General features: G+C 37.0%; 1 protein-coding gene across 2 annotated transcripts in view; it reads right to left on the bottom strand.

Annotated features, from left to right (window-relative positions):
* Positions 1-15,329, bottom strand: part of Alg9 (alpha-1,2-mannosyltransferase Alg9) — a 38,513-nt gene that overhangs the window by 16,223 nt on the left and 6,961 nt on the right. For both annotated transcript variants that reach the window (XR_014442314.1, XM_083130104.1), the window contains exons 4-7: positions 14,176-14,289; positions 6,462-6,572; positions 4,885-4,972; positions 463-657 (exon numbers count right to left, since the gene is read on the bottom strand). Coding sequence is in view for 1 of the 2 variants with exons in the window: in XM_083130104.1 (XP_082986230.1) it covers positions 463-657; positions 4,885-4,972; positions 6,462-6,572; positions 14,176-14,289 (508 nt within the window). In the remaining variant the exon portion in view is untranslated. The remainder of the gene's footprint in view (positions 1-462; positions 658-4,884; positions 4,973-6,461; positions 6,573-14,175; positions 14,290-15,329) is intronic.

Below are 15,329 nucleotides of genomic sequence, written 5' to 3'. Positions count from 1 at the left end.
ACCTTTACAGATACTTTCTGTTAGAAATTGTCTTGCAAACAAATAACTCGCAATCAGTGATCAGCATATAAATATATGACTATTTGCATTTAAATAATTTAAGTCTTCATATACGTGGGTTGTAAATTTAAAAGTGGCAACACTGTGACAATATTGAGAACCCGGCATGATGCAATTTTCCTCATTTTGAGATTGTTCTCACTGACGCATCCCAACCTGCTAAAGAAATGCACTTACCCATTGTGCAACTATCAGATACAGCTACAGGCTTCATGCAAGTCTTGAGAACATTCTCATGCATTTTTGCCACAGGCAAACCTGCATTTTGATCCACAATCACTGTTCTACCTTTGTAAACATATTTTTTTTATATAGGATCAGTAGAACATTCATATTGTTCGTCCATCATTAATATACATGAAAACGATACATGAAAACGTCAGTCAATCAGTTTGAACTCACCACTGCCAGGCCAGCAACCAATGCTCCAATATACACAAAATTAAAATTCAAAAATCCATTGATGAAGTAAAATGTCCAAGGTTCTACTCCATATAAATCTGGACCGTGGGATGTAAACACATTGTACATCACAATATTCAGCGGTGCTATCTCCAATTTTCCAAAGTATTGTGAATCAATTGCAACCATTGGAATCTGCAAGGAACAATAAAAGTAATTACATTCATTACAATAATATCAGTCATAGGGATAGTGAAAGTGCATTTGCTTGTTGGTAAACATGATGATGCTTACTTCTATTAGCTCAATCAATTATCCTATTATTCTTCCAAGTTAGCGTGTCTGACGTAACGTAAGTACTTCTCAACTAACACACACAAATTTTAAACTTTCATATGACAATAAACACTTTACATGTTCCCTTCAGGGTAGCACCGAGTGCCTATCTCCTCTATAACTTTTCCTAATACAGTCAGCAGGTTTCTTCAGTTTTAATACAAATCAATTTTCCACAGAAAAGTCTGAACTGGAAATTCAAAACAGATCGTTCTTCCACAGACTTCCCACTCTATATAAAGACCTCCCATCAAGTGCTAAATAATACTTAATTGTGCTATCTTGACTTATTTATGATTAATCCTTTGTGTTCTTGTTTATTTTTATTTTTGTTCTTTTCATTGATGATGATTTCAGTGTAAAATGGTATGTGCTGTATCTGAAATTTTCTCAATAAATGAATATACAAGTTGAGTCATAATATGGCTACTGTACAATGTAAAGGCAAATGTTGAATGGTATATTAAACTTGAAACTTAATTTTATCATTTCAGATAAGAGTCACGTGCCTGAGCTTGCATCATTAGCCAAGATGATGATGAACATACACTGACAGTTGCAGCATGGGCAATTGCATCCCAGAATGATTGTGAGCCGTGTGCACAGCAGTGGACATAAACTGAACAACAATTTGATGTAAGTAGCAGTTTTCTCCACTTCCCCATAGTCAATGGAGATAATGTTAAGTTAAAATCATGTCTCGCCAGTCTCACAATCATTCTGGTATGCAATTGCCCATGCTGCAACTGTCAGCGTATGTTCATCATCATCTTGGCTAATGATGCAAGCTCAGGCACGTGACTCTTATCTGAAATGATAAAATTAAGTTTCAAGTTTAATATATCATTCAACATTGTAGTCACAAACTATATTTACTTCAAACATGTAGCCATATTTATGACACCCTGTATACTCTACCTCTTAAGGATTTTCAAAGTAAGAATATGCTACCATGTGGCACCAGGGGCTCTTTTCTTTGTATTTTAGATACATACATACTACATACATCATGCATCTGTGGAGCAGCACTGCACTGAGTGGGTGGAGAGAAGTAGTACATGCTGCTGGAAAGGTTGGTAATTGCAGTCGCTCTTCCCTCTCCATGCACAGACTTGCTATCGTTCACTCACTACAGATTCCTGGGACTGAGTATACCTATCTGGGTTACAATTTATTTTGCTAATCAAAGCAATCAAATTCCCCACATAGTGTTTAAGTATGTTTCCAAACAATCCATTCTTATTATAATAACTTCCTTCAACGTATACCCAGTCCTACCATAAATGTCACAAGGTTTTGATGAAAAATGCTTTGGCTCGCACACATGTTACTCATCATTTACATTACTCATTGTATCCAGAGAGAATTGGCTGGTAAGTCTATTTCTCTGTGGAAATATATACAAGTAGAAAAATATAGAACACTTGGAATTACTCTTTTGCACTTGTAGGTCAGTATATATATGGAAGTATATATGAGTAGAAAAATATAGAACACAATGCTTGGAATTACTCGTTTGCATGTAATAAATAGTGTATCAGGAAAGCTGAATTGTGTTACTTCCCATCATAATAAGACGGTTCAGGTAGCCAATCTGAGGGAATATGAAGTAGGGCACATTTGTCTCAAGCTGCTGCTGGGTTGTTCAAGCCTTATGAGCTGGTGCAGAATCCTGTTGAAAGCTCTGCTCTTGACCTTGAGAGGGGAATGCTGAGATCCTTGACCATTGTCCTTGAATACGTAGTGTGGATTGGTTGATTTGGTGTTTTAAGTCCACTTTATGCACAGTGAGGCTAATTGGGACTGGACCTACAGTTTAAAGTGGGATCCGAACCACTTGTGCCTCCACCGGGTATCGAACCCGGGACCCCTTGATTACAAGGCGACAACGCTACCACTGCGCCATCGAGGAGGCCTCCCATAGTGTGGAAAATGGCACGGTTCTAGGCTCTGGCAGGTTCCACTACAATATGATACAACTGGTGTCCACAACGCTACGTGGTATTCGTCAGCTCGTCTGCTTATAATGGAAGTAAATGGAGTTTTCGCTGCAACGTCTGATTCTTTTACAAGAAGCATTTCAATGAATGTGATAATTGCTATGATATTTGGTACAGTGGTCATGAGGATATTAACGGAAATTATAGAGTTAACCACATCCTGTTATCGTGACTTTCATTAATAATACGGGAGAAAATATGTGGAATGCTCTTGGTAACTAAATTTTTGTGTATGAATTATGTTCATTATTATTATCATCGTCATTTCTTTTAAAGAAATACACACTGAAACATTTGCATTTTTGATATTTACTTTCGCTTTTCTTCAGCTTGAAACTAATCGCAGCGATGATAAATGATGATTGCATGAAATGACAAAGGAAAACCCACAAAACTCCCTTAGTACCATCGACATACTTTCAGCCCAATGGGACAAGCTAAACGGGATGTTTACACTAATGTGACTAGTGACAGACAATTCCAGACTGTAAAATAGTGTTCTTTGGGCACGAGGGTCCAAACAGTAAACTATTCAGCAAGTTCATGTGTCATATTCACGTGCTACTTAATACTTCGGTCGGAAAGCTCCTTAAAGGAAGGGTACTCAGACCGAAGTGAAAAGCCACAGGGGGAGTTCCCAAGGAAGTGACAAGCAGCATGGTACCTTCAGTCTCTTAGCAAGCATTTTCTGCTAATTGTGCGAACAACAGATCTAGGCGACACAACATGCCACACGTTACAACAACAGATCCAGGCGACAATAAGCTGCACTAGTTGCCTTGTCACTTGCGTGTCGCTCAAACTGGGCCATTTCCTTAAAAGCTTGTAACATGTTGCCGTGGTTTGTTGGTCGTGCATGTGCAATCTGATGAGGTCTTGTTTTAGGAGCGAGATTGCACACCGAAGCCGAAAGCGGCATGTGACACTTGTCTCTTAAGGATTTCACCAACACAACGCTGACACGTGCTGCCCATCATGCTGCTACGGTGTGAAATGCTGCTCTTGATTGGCTTGTTTCAAAGCAACATGTGTCGCATGTCACTTCAGTCTGAAAGTTGCCTTCAACCGAAGGACCCTTGTTGCTTTGGTGTGAAATCCCTGTATTGATTGTCGAATGCTGCTTTGGTTTACAATCTCTTTGAAGAAATGGTGCGTTTGCTGCTAATTGTGCGAACAAGAGATGTGTGTTGTGTCCCTACGATTCAAAAGGCTGCATTGATTACAGACTGCTCGCATCCAAGCAACACCTGTGGTTTGTTGCCTCTGTATGAAATATCTCTCAGGATACTATTTATATTCTAACAACATAGAAAAATAAACTCTAGTTCACAATCCAACACCTAACATTCGGAATTAGATTGCAATGTTTCTTCTTGTGTTACGCATGCTATTTTTCAAAAAAAATTTTTTACTTGTAATTAATGCCATTTCGTGACTGCAAATCACTCCACAAATATAACTGTTTCCATCAATTCAATTACCTCCTTTCAAGACAAACAAATCTACACAATATATTCCAAAAACTAACTAAGATGTATTACTTTTATAAGAAAATTAGTTGCGATACTGATCGCACTGCCATCTATTTTGTCATCTGCCGTGGGAACCAGTTTTTCAGGTTATTTTCCACACTACATATTCAAAGTGCTGTATCAGGACTGTCTTCTGGTATGCTCGGAATGATGTAATAGGGATGAAATGTTCAGTTCCAAGCCATCACTGGTTGCTTCCATACAGAGCTGCCACTGTGGACATCCTGCCTGAGTCCATCATTCGCTGTTGCAGTATCAATGAAATGCTGGATAGTACGATACATGAACATCTTGGAGGTTAATTAGTTAATTCACCCACTGACTTCCCTATCTTACGGAATGCTGCAACACTTGCAATCGCTTACCATCACTTCTGTAGCTCAACTAGTTGTTGTTGAGTTTGAACAGCAGGTGACAAAATTGTGACAATGTTTATGGCAAGACTGGGTATGTTGTTAGAGTGCAAGTATTGCAACACCAGTGATATTCCAAATTTCCTACTAATTAACATTAGTAAGCAGTTTCCATGAGAAGGCTCTTTGGATAATACTCACGAGTATAACAACTGTAGAGATCACACACCACTGGATGAACTTCACAATTTCTCTTCTTCGGAAAAGCATGTCTATGGCTATCGGAACCCTGGAATTCAAAGCACAATTTAAGATGCACTGGCACAGAAGAAGGAATTAGGGTGAGCTGGTAACAACACTGTAAGGATGTGACAGATAAGCAGATCGGCTGAAACTAGAATATCAGAAATGGTAAAAATCTGATACTTAAACTGATTCCCATGCTGCACTTCTTATATTTGAAAGTTTAATAAAAGGGAGCATAACTGAAAACAACTATGGACTTGTGCCCAAAATATGAGATGATATACCTTATATATGTAAGACAATGGATTTGCAGTGCCTTATATATATAAAATGTAAAAGTGCAGATAAATTGAGTCACTGAGAATGAATCAAGAAAAAATTATAAGTATTGAGCCTTTACTTCTCTAAAATTGTAATTGCACATCTCACACTGTTCAACAATAAAAGAGACTTTTTGGAGAAAAGATTGAACCTAAAGTGAATTACACAGTAATTCACAAAATGTAATAGAAATAATAAACTGTACAATGCAAACTGATGAAATTTAATAAATCATTTAATGAATTGTATGTTGATATCCTCATCTAGAGATTGTTCTAGTTGTGGTGTTTAAAATGTGTACAGAAACTCTTATCATTTCATCACTTCACATTTCAGTGATACATTAACTTTGTGGGACACAAAATTTTTGGTTCATACGGAATGTAGATCAGAAATTTCTAAAAACCCAAACGTCGGGATGGAAAAAATTTGCCATTTTCCAACTAAGTAGGGAAATTTTCAGGATGGCAAATATTCGAAATTTCCAGACAGTGTAAAAATCTTGAATTCTACACACTATTCACTAAGTGAATGTTTATAAAAAAGTAAAGTGCTCCCCTGTGCTTTTGCACTATGCTATAAAGGCATATAGGGGATGTGGAGTTAGGGCCGCACACTTTCTTTTCTTCAGCACAGCCGAAGGTGGGGGATGATGTGATCAGTACAATGCCCCTGGCTGCCTTTACCACCCGGAGTTTCCTCCAGGTACCCACTTTATATGACAGTGGGTGGGTGCCGGAGCCACTTGAATAGGTGGGAAAAATCCTGGTTATCCCCTGCTGGGGATCGAACCTGGGTCTCTCGCATTGTAGTCAGATGCCCTAACGACTAAGCTACCGCAGCTATACGTGAATGTTTATACATTTCTGAAATAAAAATTCTAATTTTAAGAAATATCATAAACTTACTGTATAGGAAGAATCAAGAATTAATCACTTTTAAACAACATCATTTAAAATTTCCTGACTGACCCGAGTGTGATACCCACTTTTCAGGATTATTGTTAATTTCTGGACACTGTTGCCACATACAAAATATACACTGTTGCCACATACAAAATATACACTGTTGCCACATACAAAATATACATCAGAACACTGATAAGATATGGTTGTACTGAAAATTTTGATACAAGCTACACAATTTCAAAGAGAAGCTAAAGCTACAACTATAAATATTGTAGCTAGCTACCATAACATTGGCATACATACCCGAGCAATCCTGCAAAAGGCCAGCTAAGGAATGTAGACAATGCTGTTGTAAATACAGCAAATTCATACTTTCTCTGAAACCAGGCCCCAATTGACAGCATACACATATACCTGAAAAAAATATATACATTGCATACATAAAATTACATAAAGTGTCAAATGTGTATTGTTGTGATGTGTATTTAGAATCAGTATGAAATGATAACATTAAATGTACAATTACTTCCTTTCTCAAGGTTCCCAAACATGGGGCAAAACCAAAATCCCTGACTTTTCCATAATTTCCCAGATTACCCAGATTAACATTCTCTTCAACTTATCATGTTAATGAAATTAATCTAGTTTATTCAAAATTGTTGAAGATAAATGATGTAAAGGAAAATAATATTTTTACATGAACTTTTAACCAGTGTACTTGGTTTATATATAATACATACACCAATGTTTCAGAGACCGTCACTGCCATCTTATTTTCCACTATGTGGTCATATGTCAATATGACTAGTCAATTCGAAAACTGGAAAAAAAACAAGCCTGGGAGAATTATTTAGTGGTGGCAGACTCCATTTTGTTAATACCCTGGGCAGGCAAACCTACTTTGGTAGCAAGGATGCAATTTACTGTATTTGCACACACTTTTTTTTGTACACATTTTTCAGGAAAATACCTTAAAACTGAAATTTTAATTAATTTGCAGTATTTCAAGTACTGAATAAAATAGGGATGGGCCGATATGAAATTTTGGCCGATACCAACATGGTACCAATATGATATTTACTGTCAATCTGATATAACATTTGAAATGGTTGTTCAAAAACCTCAATGATTCATTGACCTCCTTATAAAAATTTAACAAAACCGCAGAATTTTGCACTAAATAATAAGATATTTATCGATATATAGGATAGGTAAAATAATCGGTAATTTTATCAATAAAATGATATGCCTATATCGGCCAATACTGATAGAGTATTGACTAATCTGTCCCATTCCTAGCATAAAGTAATACTTTCTTAACTTACCTACTCTAACTAGGAAAGAATACATTTTAATGTTTTTGTCACACACTGCAAGGAAGCAAAAAAAATCGTCTAACTCAGAACAGAGAAACTTTCCAGAAATGAAGGTAATCAAAAACTGAGTATCCGCATATAAGACACACACTGTTCTTCACACCTACTTTTAAATTAAAATAGTGTATCTTATAAGAGAGCAAATACAGTAAATTAAATAACTGGAGAAAACAGAATGTCACAGGGGATTATTTTTTGGCAGTCCGACTTGCGTGAAACTGTCAGACGTGGTTGCAAATGTATGTTCCTCGATTGTACGCTAACTGGATGCAGCAGTGTTGGAGACATCTCCAACATTAAGAAGACACGAGGCCCCTCATATAGACTATCTTCCCCAAGCATATCCTCTGTGTTCGGGGACTACTGCTGCGACCACATAGCAAAAACTCCATTACCTTGAAGATGGAGACAGATTTGTGTCCCTGTGGTTAAAAGTCCAAACAATTCATCACAGATTAGCTACAAACATTCATCATAGATTAGCTACAAACAGGATTTCTTATAAGAAATATTATCTAAAAAAAGAAATTTGTTGGAAAAGAAAAAGTGAACGTGTTTTCAGTTTCCCTCCTGACAAGTTAAAAAAGGTTTTTACAAAATTTCATGACTTGTCCATAACTTTCTCATTCCAAGAATTGATTACCCTGACCTACCTAGTTACAATTACCCATGTTTTCCTAAATTTGCAGGTCAATAAATGGCTCTGATGTTTGTTTTTTTGGATTTTATTTAAAAAGCAGGACATCAGAATCCCACTGGAGATGGGTCCAATATGAAGGTTTTGCTGATAAAAATATAAATAACCAACATTCTACTGATCAGATATAATATCGTAAATGTTCCATGGCTGCAATAGGTTTCGCATTGGAAAAATTAACTGTGCATGCATTTAGAAATTTACTTTTCATGAAGGTACAGAATTTTGTCCTAAATTACAACACTTGCAGAAATATCAGATCAGTAAAATTGCCAATTGCCTAACACCATTAACCTGTGACTCCCCAGGGGTAGAAAAAACTAAAACTAATTCAGCCGTCAGCCCTGTTTTCTAAGGAGCCAGCTTTTTTTTCTTTCCAAATACGCTATAAAAAATCCATGAATCCAAGATAAAGCTGCATATTTTGAAATATGATTTTAAAACATTTAATTTCATAATTCATCCCAAGATTGGATTGAAAGTAATTAATTTTTCCACTGGAGTGGATTTCCTAAAGTCCGCAGTGGACTTGAAGCAGCTCAGACTTTCTGCCTCCAGTTCAGGGGGGAAAGTGGTGTTGCTACATGCCTGATTTTTGTCCAGTCGTACACAACCCCTTTTCCTGTCAACATGTCCCTTTCACTTGCATTTTAGGAAGAGGCAGGGAATCAGAGACCCATTTGCTTGTTACGTGGTGCCAACCATTAGGTTTTTCCTTGCTTGACCTTGTTGAGGGTGCCACCAGTTTCGAAAACAACTTGAAACAAAAAAATTGCCAAAGCAGAATACCACGAGAATTTTCCCTCACCACGGCAACTGGAGAAAGCTGATTGGTTCAGCGGTTCATGTGACCCTCCCTGGCTTTCGACAGAAAAGACAACATAGAATTTCCAAGTCCATTCTTTGGCTGGAACCACTTTAGAGAAGGCTCGACTAGTAACAGCATGAATAACTATGAAATACATTCTAATATATGGCCAACTATACCATATCGCTGCAGATATTTCAATTCGGCCAGCAACAGCAAAAATTGTCATGTTTATTATTCTGATTTAATGATACAAGTCATCGGTCGGATAGCACAATGAAATCTCAATTTTTCTAAATTAAGTTATTGACATATTTGGGGTTGTACCGGTGCCTTGCATCACCTGACGAAGCAGCATACCTCAAATACAACTATTCAGGAAGTTATGGATATTTTTTAATTTGGTGTATCTCAATTTGTTAAAGAATTTAGTACAACATAGCGTATCTTGAGTTACGTCGTTATGTCAGACAAAGTAAATCCTAAACTGTATCACAAGTTGGCGTATCTCGTTTTGTTTACAGTTGCAAAATGGAACAATACGAGAAAATATGCACAAAAAGAGAAAAAGAAAAGTGATGCAGAAATGTATATTTCAATGTTTACAAATCGGCCAAGTCACAATTTAACAATAGCAGCACAGTATGAGAAAGGATAATGAAAGCAAGAGGTTAAATGAACATTGACACCTTTGTTGAAGGAATGTCAGATGTTTCCTAATACAGAAAGATATTAAACTGTTCATAAGTTGGAAATACCCAATTCAAGAATAGCGGCACAGTTTTCCGAAGAATGATCAAAGCATTATGTTAAATAAGCTTGTTCGTAAGCTCTATTAGGCATCATCCAACAGTCGAAAAATTCTCAAAGCTTTCAACTTGCCCCTGATCATTTTGTGATCAGCCATCTTAGTACTCTGGGAAGATTGCTCAAGAAGTATTGTTTCATCAATAGGGCTCATGTGCTTGGAAAGAAAAAGAACATCGAAGCTGGGATATCTGTAAAATTTTACTGCCCTCCAGAAAGGAAGTGGTACAAAGGGACTGTCATTCAAGCAGTTAATGAAGAATCTGTTGTATCATCTGACGAAGATATGCCTCTGTCTCAGCTGCTGTGCAAATGAAAGAACAGGGCGATAGTGGCTTTGATATGGACAATGAAATATTCGAAGAAGATGCCAGTGATCCGGATGATCCCAATTACATGCCAGGAAAATCGCAACATTGTGAATCAAGAGGATGTAAGGATGCAGTGGTCTCCTCGTGTTCCAGGTGTCACATCCTGCTTTGCTGGGATCATTTCGTTCAAGATAGTGGCTGTATATTTCACAAGAAATGGGTGCTTATTGACAATTCAAAATGTGAGGTAAACAAAATTGAATGCAATTCTTTAATACCTGAGAGCATTGCCATCACTACAAACCACACTGCAACAAATCCTAAAAATGTTGATGTCGACGGTTCACCGAAAGAAGGAAGAAAAAACTGAGTAAGAAGTTAACATAATGAAGGCTATGAATACATCAGTTCAGCTACAGTTGTATTGTCCGCATTGATGTGTAATATTAACACCCGAGAATATAAAATAAATTGTGCTGAGATTTTTTTGGGCCTTTTGTTGCTGTTTCTTGATAGGGACAGATGGGAGGCTTGTGTTGCTTCGGATTTAAGAAGGCTCGAGAGTTAGTCAATTTGTTAGCTGAGATTTTTGATCCACATCAAGAGCAATACAAGGGAGACTCTGGCCACAGTGTTGTCTGCAGATCACTAAAGCAAGTTGGAGAAATATTTGTCCCATCTCAGCTCATACCCATCATCCAACTGGCACGAAGAAACCATTCTTACATAGTGCACACAATGTAAATGGAAGATTTTCTAGATTTTAGGGCACTTGATGAAGATCTGAGGCTTTTCCAGGTTAAGAGGACTGATGATGGTTTTATGTTTAGTTGAAAATATATTCCTGCACTATAGCTGCAAGTGTGCCACCTCCATTGAACAAAGGACCTTCATACTTCAGTATGAACATCATGAATGATGATTTTGTCAATGAGTGGTGGTTCGTTTCCCGTGGTTCAATAGTGACTGCAAAAAAAATATGCAAATTTGAAGCACTGAATTGATCTGTTACAGAAACGTCTTTCAGGTCACTGCATTTCACAAAAAATTCTATCTTGATGCTAATATCATGTAGACAAATTATCTCTCAATTTGTGCTATTGTCATGAAGTAATATCAACTAAATGTTAAAAAGATTAAAATCAGTAACTTACGTGTGTGAGCATGAGATTGGTCAAACAACGTTTTGAAGGTTATACTACCTCCTTCTTCAGGTTAATGCGATGTTTTCAGACACCTGACATGGTGCCTCGTCGAGAAAGTGTTGGTTGAGGATTTAGGTCAAAAGGTATAGGAAAGAACACTTAAAAAGATGATGTAAAATGTACATACTTAAAACCGAGCAATGCTCTATTAAAACACAAGAACGTTCGAAGTTGCTGAAGGCAAACTGCAGATCGGTGCTCGGGGTAGGCGAATGTGCTGTGTCAGCTCATGCCTGGAAAAGGAAAACTCCTCCTCTCCGGCCGTTCCCCAACTGGGGCTTGTGAGTCACCAGTCCAAAGTGAATTCTACTTCCACCTTGGTGGCTTTCCTAACCTCGGGGGTAACATGGAAGCCCATCTCGGCTCTATTCCCGGTGGCTTTATCCCATTTTTTAAAAAAGTTAATCCAGCCGTCTTCCAAGTTTCCGTCATCCTTATTGAGTTTATTACAATTATCTGCGGATATATAGGCTGCCTCATATACATTCTTATCTAATTTGTTGTTAATTTTCGTGATGACTTCTCTTTTAGCGATCTTATTGCCGGTTTACTAATACATGCTCAGATAATCCTATCTTGGGTATACCCTCTTTTACATATTTATTGTGCTCACTCCACCTAATTTGCATACTCCTCCCAGTCTGTCCCACATATTTCACACGTTATCTTGTACACTGCCTTTTGCTCTTCGGTGTTATCTTGCCTATCTCCCCTCCCTTTCTTATAAGATGTGAAGTGTTTTTCAATGCTCCGAGGTGTTCTTACCCCACATTTTATCCCGTATCCCCTTACGGATTTTTCAATTTTCTCGAAAACACCCTTAAAATATGAAATCCCAACAAAATATGTGTTCTTTTCATCTTTTCCTACCTCTGTTTTATCTTAATCTTCCTCTTTATCATTTTGTGATAATTCTTGCCTCTTTTTCCATGTCACAGATCATATACCCATTCTTTATACCCACCTTCCTCATCCATTCTTCTTCTTTTTCTTTCTCTTTTTGATCATTGCACAGCCTTTCGGCGCGAATGAAAAACTTGAGAGAAACATTTAACTTAGTTCTATTCGAATGTTGGGATTTCTTGTGGAGGTACAGTTTGCCAGCCAACGGTTTACTAAAACCAGACCATGGATTGTAACCGGGGTCTTCTATAAACTGTTGGCTGGCGAGCTGTACCTCCATAAGAAATCCCAACATTCAAATAGAACTAAGTTAAACGTTATTCTCAAATATGCGCAGATAATTGGAATAAACTCAATAAGGATGACGGAAACTTGGAGACGGCTGGATTAACTTTTTTAAAAAATAAGATAAAGCCACCGGGAATAGAGCCGAGATGGGCTTCCATGTTACCCTCGAGGTTAGGAAAGCCACCAAGGTGGAAGTAGAATTCACCTTGGACTGGTGACTCACGAGCCCCAGTTGGAAAAAAGGCGGAGAGGAGGAGTTTTCCTTCTCCAAGCATGAGCTGACACCGTGCATTCGCCTACCCCGAGCACCGATCTGCAGTTTGCCTTCAGCATCTTTGAACGTTCTTGTGTTTTAATAGAGAATTGCTCGGTTTTAAGTATGTACATTTTACATCATCTTTTTAAGTGTTCTTTCCTATACCTTTTGACCTAAATCCTCAACCAACACTTTCTCGACGAGGCACCATGTCAGGTGTCTGAAAACATCGCATTAACCTGAAGAAGGAGGAAGTATAACCTTCGAAACGTTGTTTGACCAATCTCATGCTCACACACGTAAGTTACTGATTTTAATCTTTTAACCTTTAGTTGATATTCGATTGTGAGCAATTCGCACATTATCAGTAAGTTATGAAGTAATTTTACACTTTTTGTTTTTTTACTTGTACTTGTACTTAGTAGTGAAAATTTTTGTATCTTGTCTACTGTATTTAAAACATGTAAATCTAAAGAACTTCAAAATAAAAATAACCATTCACTTGGAAAAGAAATGAAGACACAAATAAGCTTCACAGATAATAAATCACAAATGAGGATTTTGCTCACATTTTTATTAAAAAAGAAAGATTTGTCAAATCATGCAGCTGCAACTTTATACTAATTTGCATGGCGTATCTCATGCATGAAAAGGCAACACCTGCAACATTCAACCACATTATTTGATTGCAGAAACACTTTGTCACTTTGTGTGACAAAATAAAATTTCTTGGGGGCAAATAGTATTCTCACAACTATCTAACAAAGTGTGTGTGAAAACATTTTTTGCTTCTCCTGAAAACTTTAAAAAACTGAGATAAGTCGTTATGTCATCCAATCGACGAAGTAATACAAAATACACACAAACATTAAAAAAACACATAGTGTAGTCATTCTATTATGGAAAGGTAATGGAAATTTCCATAAGCGAACTAAAAAATATTAAAAAAATACACAGTGCAAGCCCGACATAACATTTTCCCTCACTATATCTTCAATCTTGATGGTCGCAATGTAGCAAAATGTTATAAAATTTTCCTCGATTTTACATTTTTCTGCATTTTAAGTTTTTACAATTTGGTGCCCTGAAAAATGTAAAATCGAGGATCCACTGTATTTATCTGGCACTGAATTTGTAAATTCAGGTGCCAAGGTAACCAGGCACCTTATATTTTTCTACCCCTGGTTATCCATAATTTATATTCTATTTATATTTTATAATAAAAATAATAGCAAAATTACATAAAATAATAGCAAAATTACATAATTGTGAAAGTAAGATACAAACTATATATTCCACAATGGAACTGTCCACTGGCAATCATTAAACACTAATCAATCTATTATGGAAGAATCAACATACTCACATGGAAAAGCTTGAGGGAAGATATGCAGTGCTGGCTACAAACATCCCTGCTCCAAAAATAAGGAATGCAAGAGTCAATCGTGCCACATGGACACCAAGTTCACGACAAATGCTCCTAAAAAAAGTTAAGAATATCAGTGGCGTAACAAATTTAAGGGCCTGCAAGCAAGAAACAAATTTCTTCTTAGAAATTCACGATATTACTTTGAATGGCTGGTTACATTAAATAATTATATCTCTGACACTTTAGCATTCAAAAGACGAAAACAACTACGAAGGCCTGCCCTCTTCTTTACAGAAAGCCCTGTCGAGTTTTCTGGGCTACGAATGACACTATTGCTTCACGAATATCAAGAGATCTTGCTCTTTCAGATTCAACACAGAGAAAAACCTTTCTGCTTTTGTGACACTTACGGGAAGAAAAAAACAGAAGGCATGCTGAGATCGGGAATACTGGAAGCTAATGTATAGTTATCAACCAGAAGAAACTTGGCCAAAACACTTATGAAAGGTGTTGAGCTGATTTCAGATTTAAGCACATTCCCAAAACATAGAACTTAAACAGACAATTCGAAGGATAAATCTTCTTCGCAGTCATTACACCTTGAAATTCCTCGTCTGAAGCTGTAGAAAGCAAGTTCGAAACAAGTAAGTCTTAGGGATTAATAATCCTTCATCCAGATGTAGTTCATCAAAATGACGATTTACATGTTGAACTCTTATTTTCAAATTTTGGTTCAGAACTCCAGGTTTAAGCTAGCGAATTTAAACAACAACAATGCCTTCTGAAAATTCTGCCTGTATTACGATAATGAAATTGAAGCATATTTAAGGAGGTTTGAAGCATTTTCCACGTTCAATATTTTTTTATTGCAGAACTACTTTTGTTTGCAGCATTGTCTGAAGAATAAATTCTAACTTTTCTAGTATTTCCTTCAATGATAAATCTTCCCTCACTTTTCTTCATTGTAATATTATTCTTGAAAATGCCTTCATAACATTGGTGAAACCATAACATAATGATCTGAAATCTAGACCATCGGATTGGATGAAGTTTCTTGAGTGTATCTGAACTCAAAAGTTGCCATAGTTTTCCACTTTCCCTAAAAAACTGGTAGAATTTTATCATGGTTTCATAAAACTGTCTTACTTCAG

Source organism: Lepisma saccharinum, chromosome 10, assembly GCF_977018435.1.
Source record: "Lepisma saccharinum chromosome 10, izLepSacc3.1, whole genome shotgun sequence".
Classification (NCBI taxonomy): Eukaryota; Metazoa; Arthropoda; class Insecta; order Zygentoma; family Lepismatidae; genus Lepisma; species Lepisma saccharinum.
Note: the sequence above shows the minus strand (reverse complement) of the source record. Positions and strands in the feature narration are given on the sequence as shown.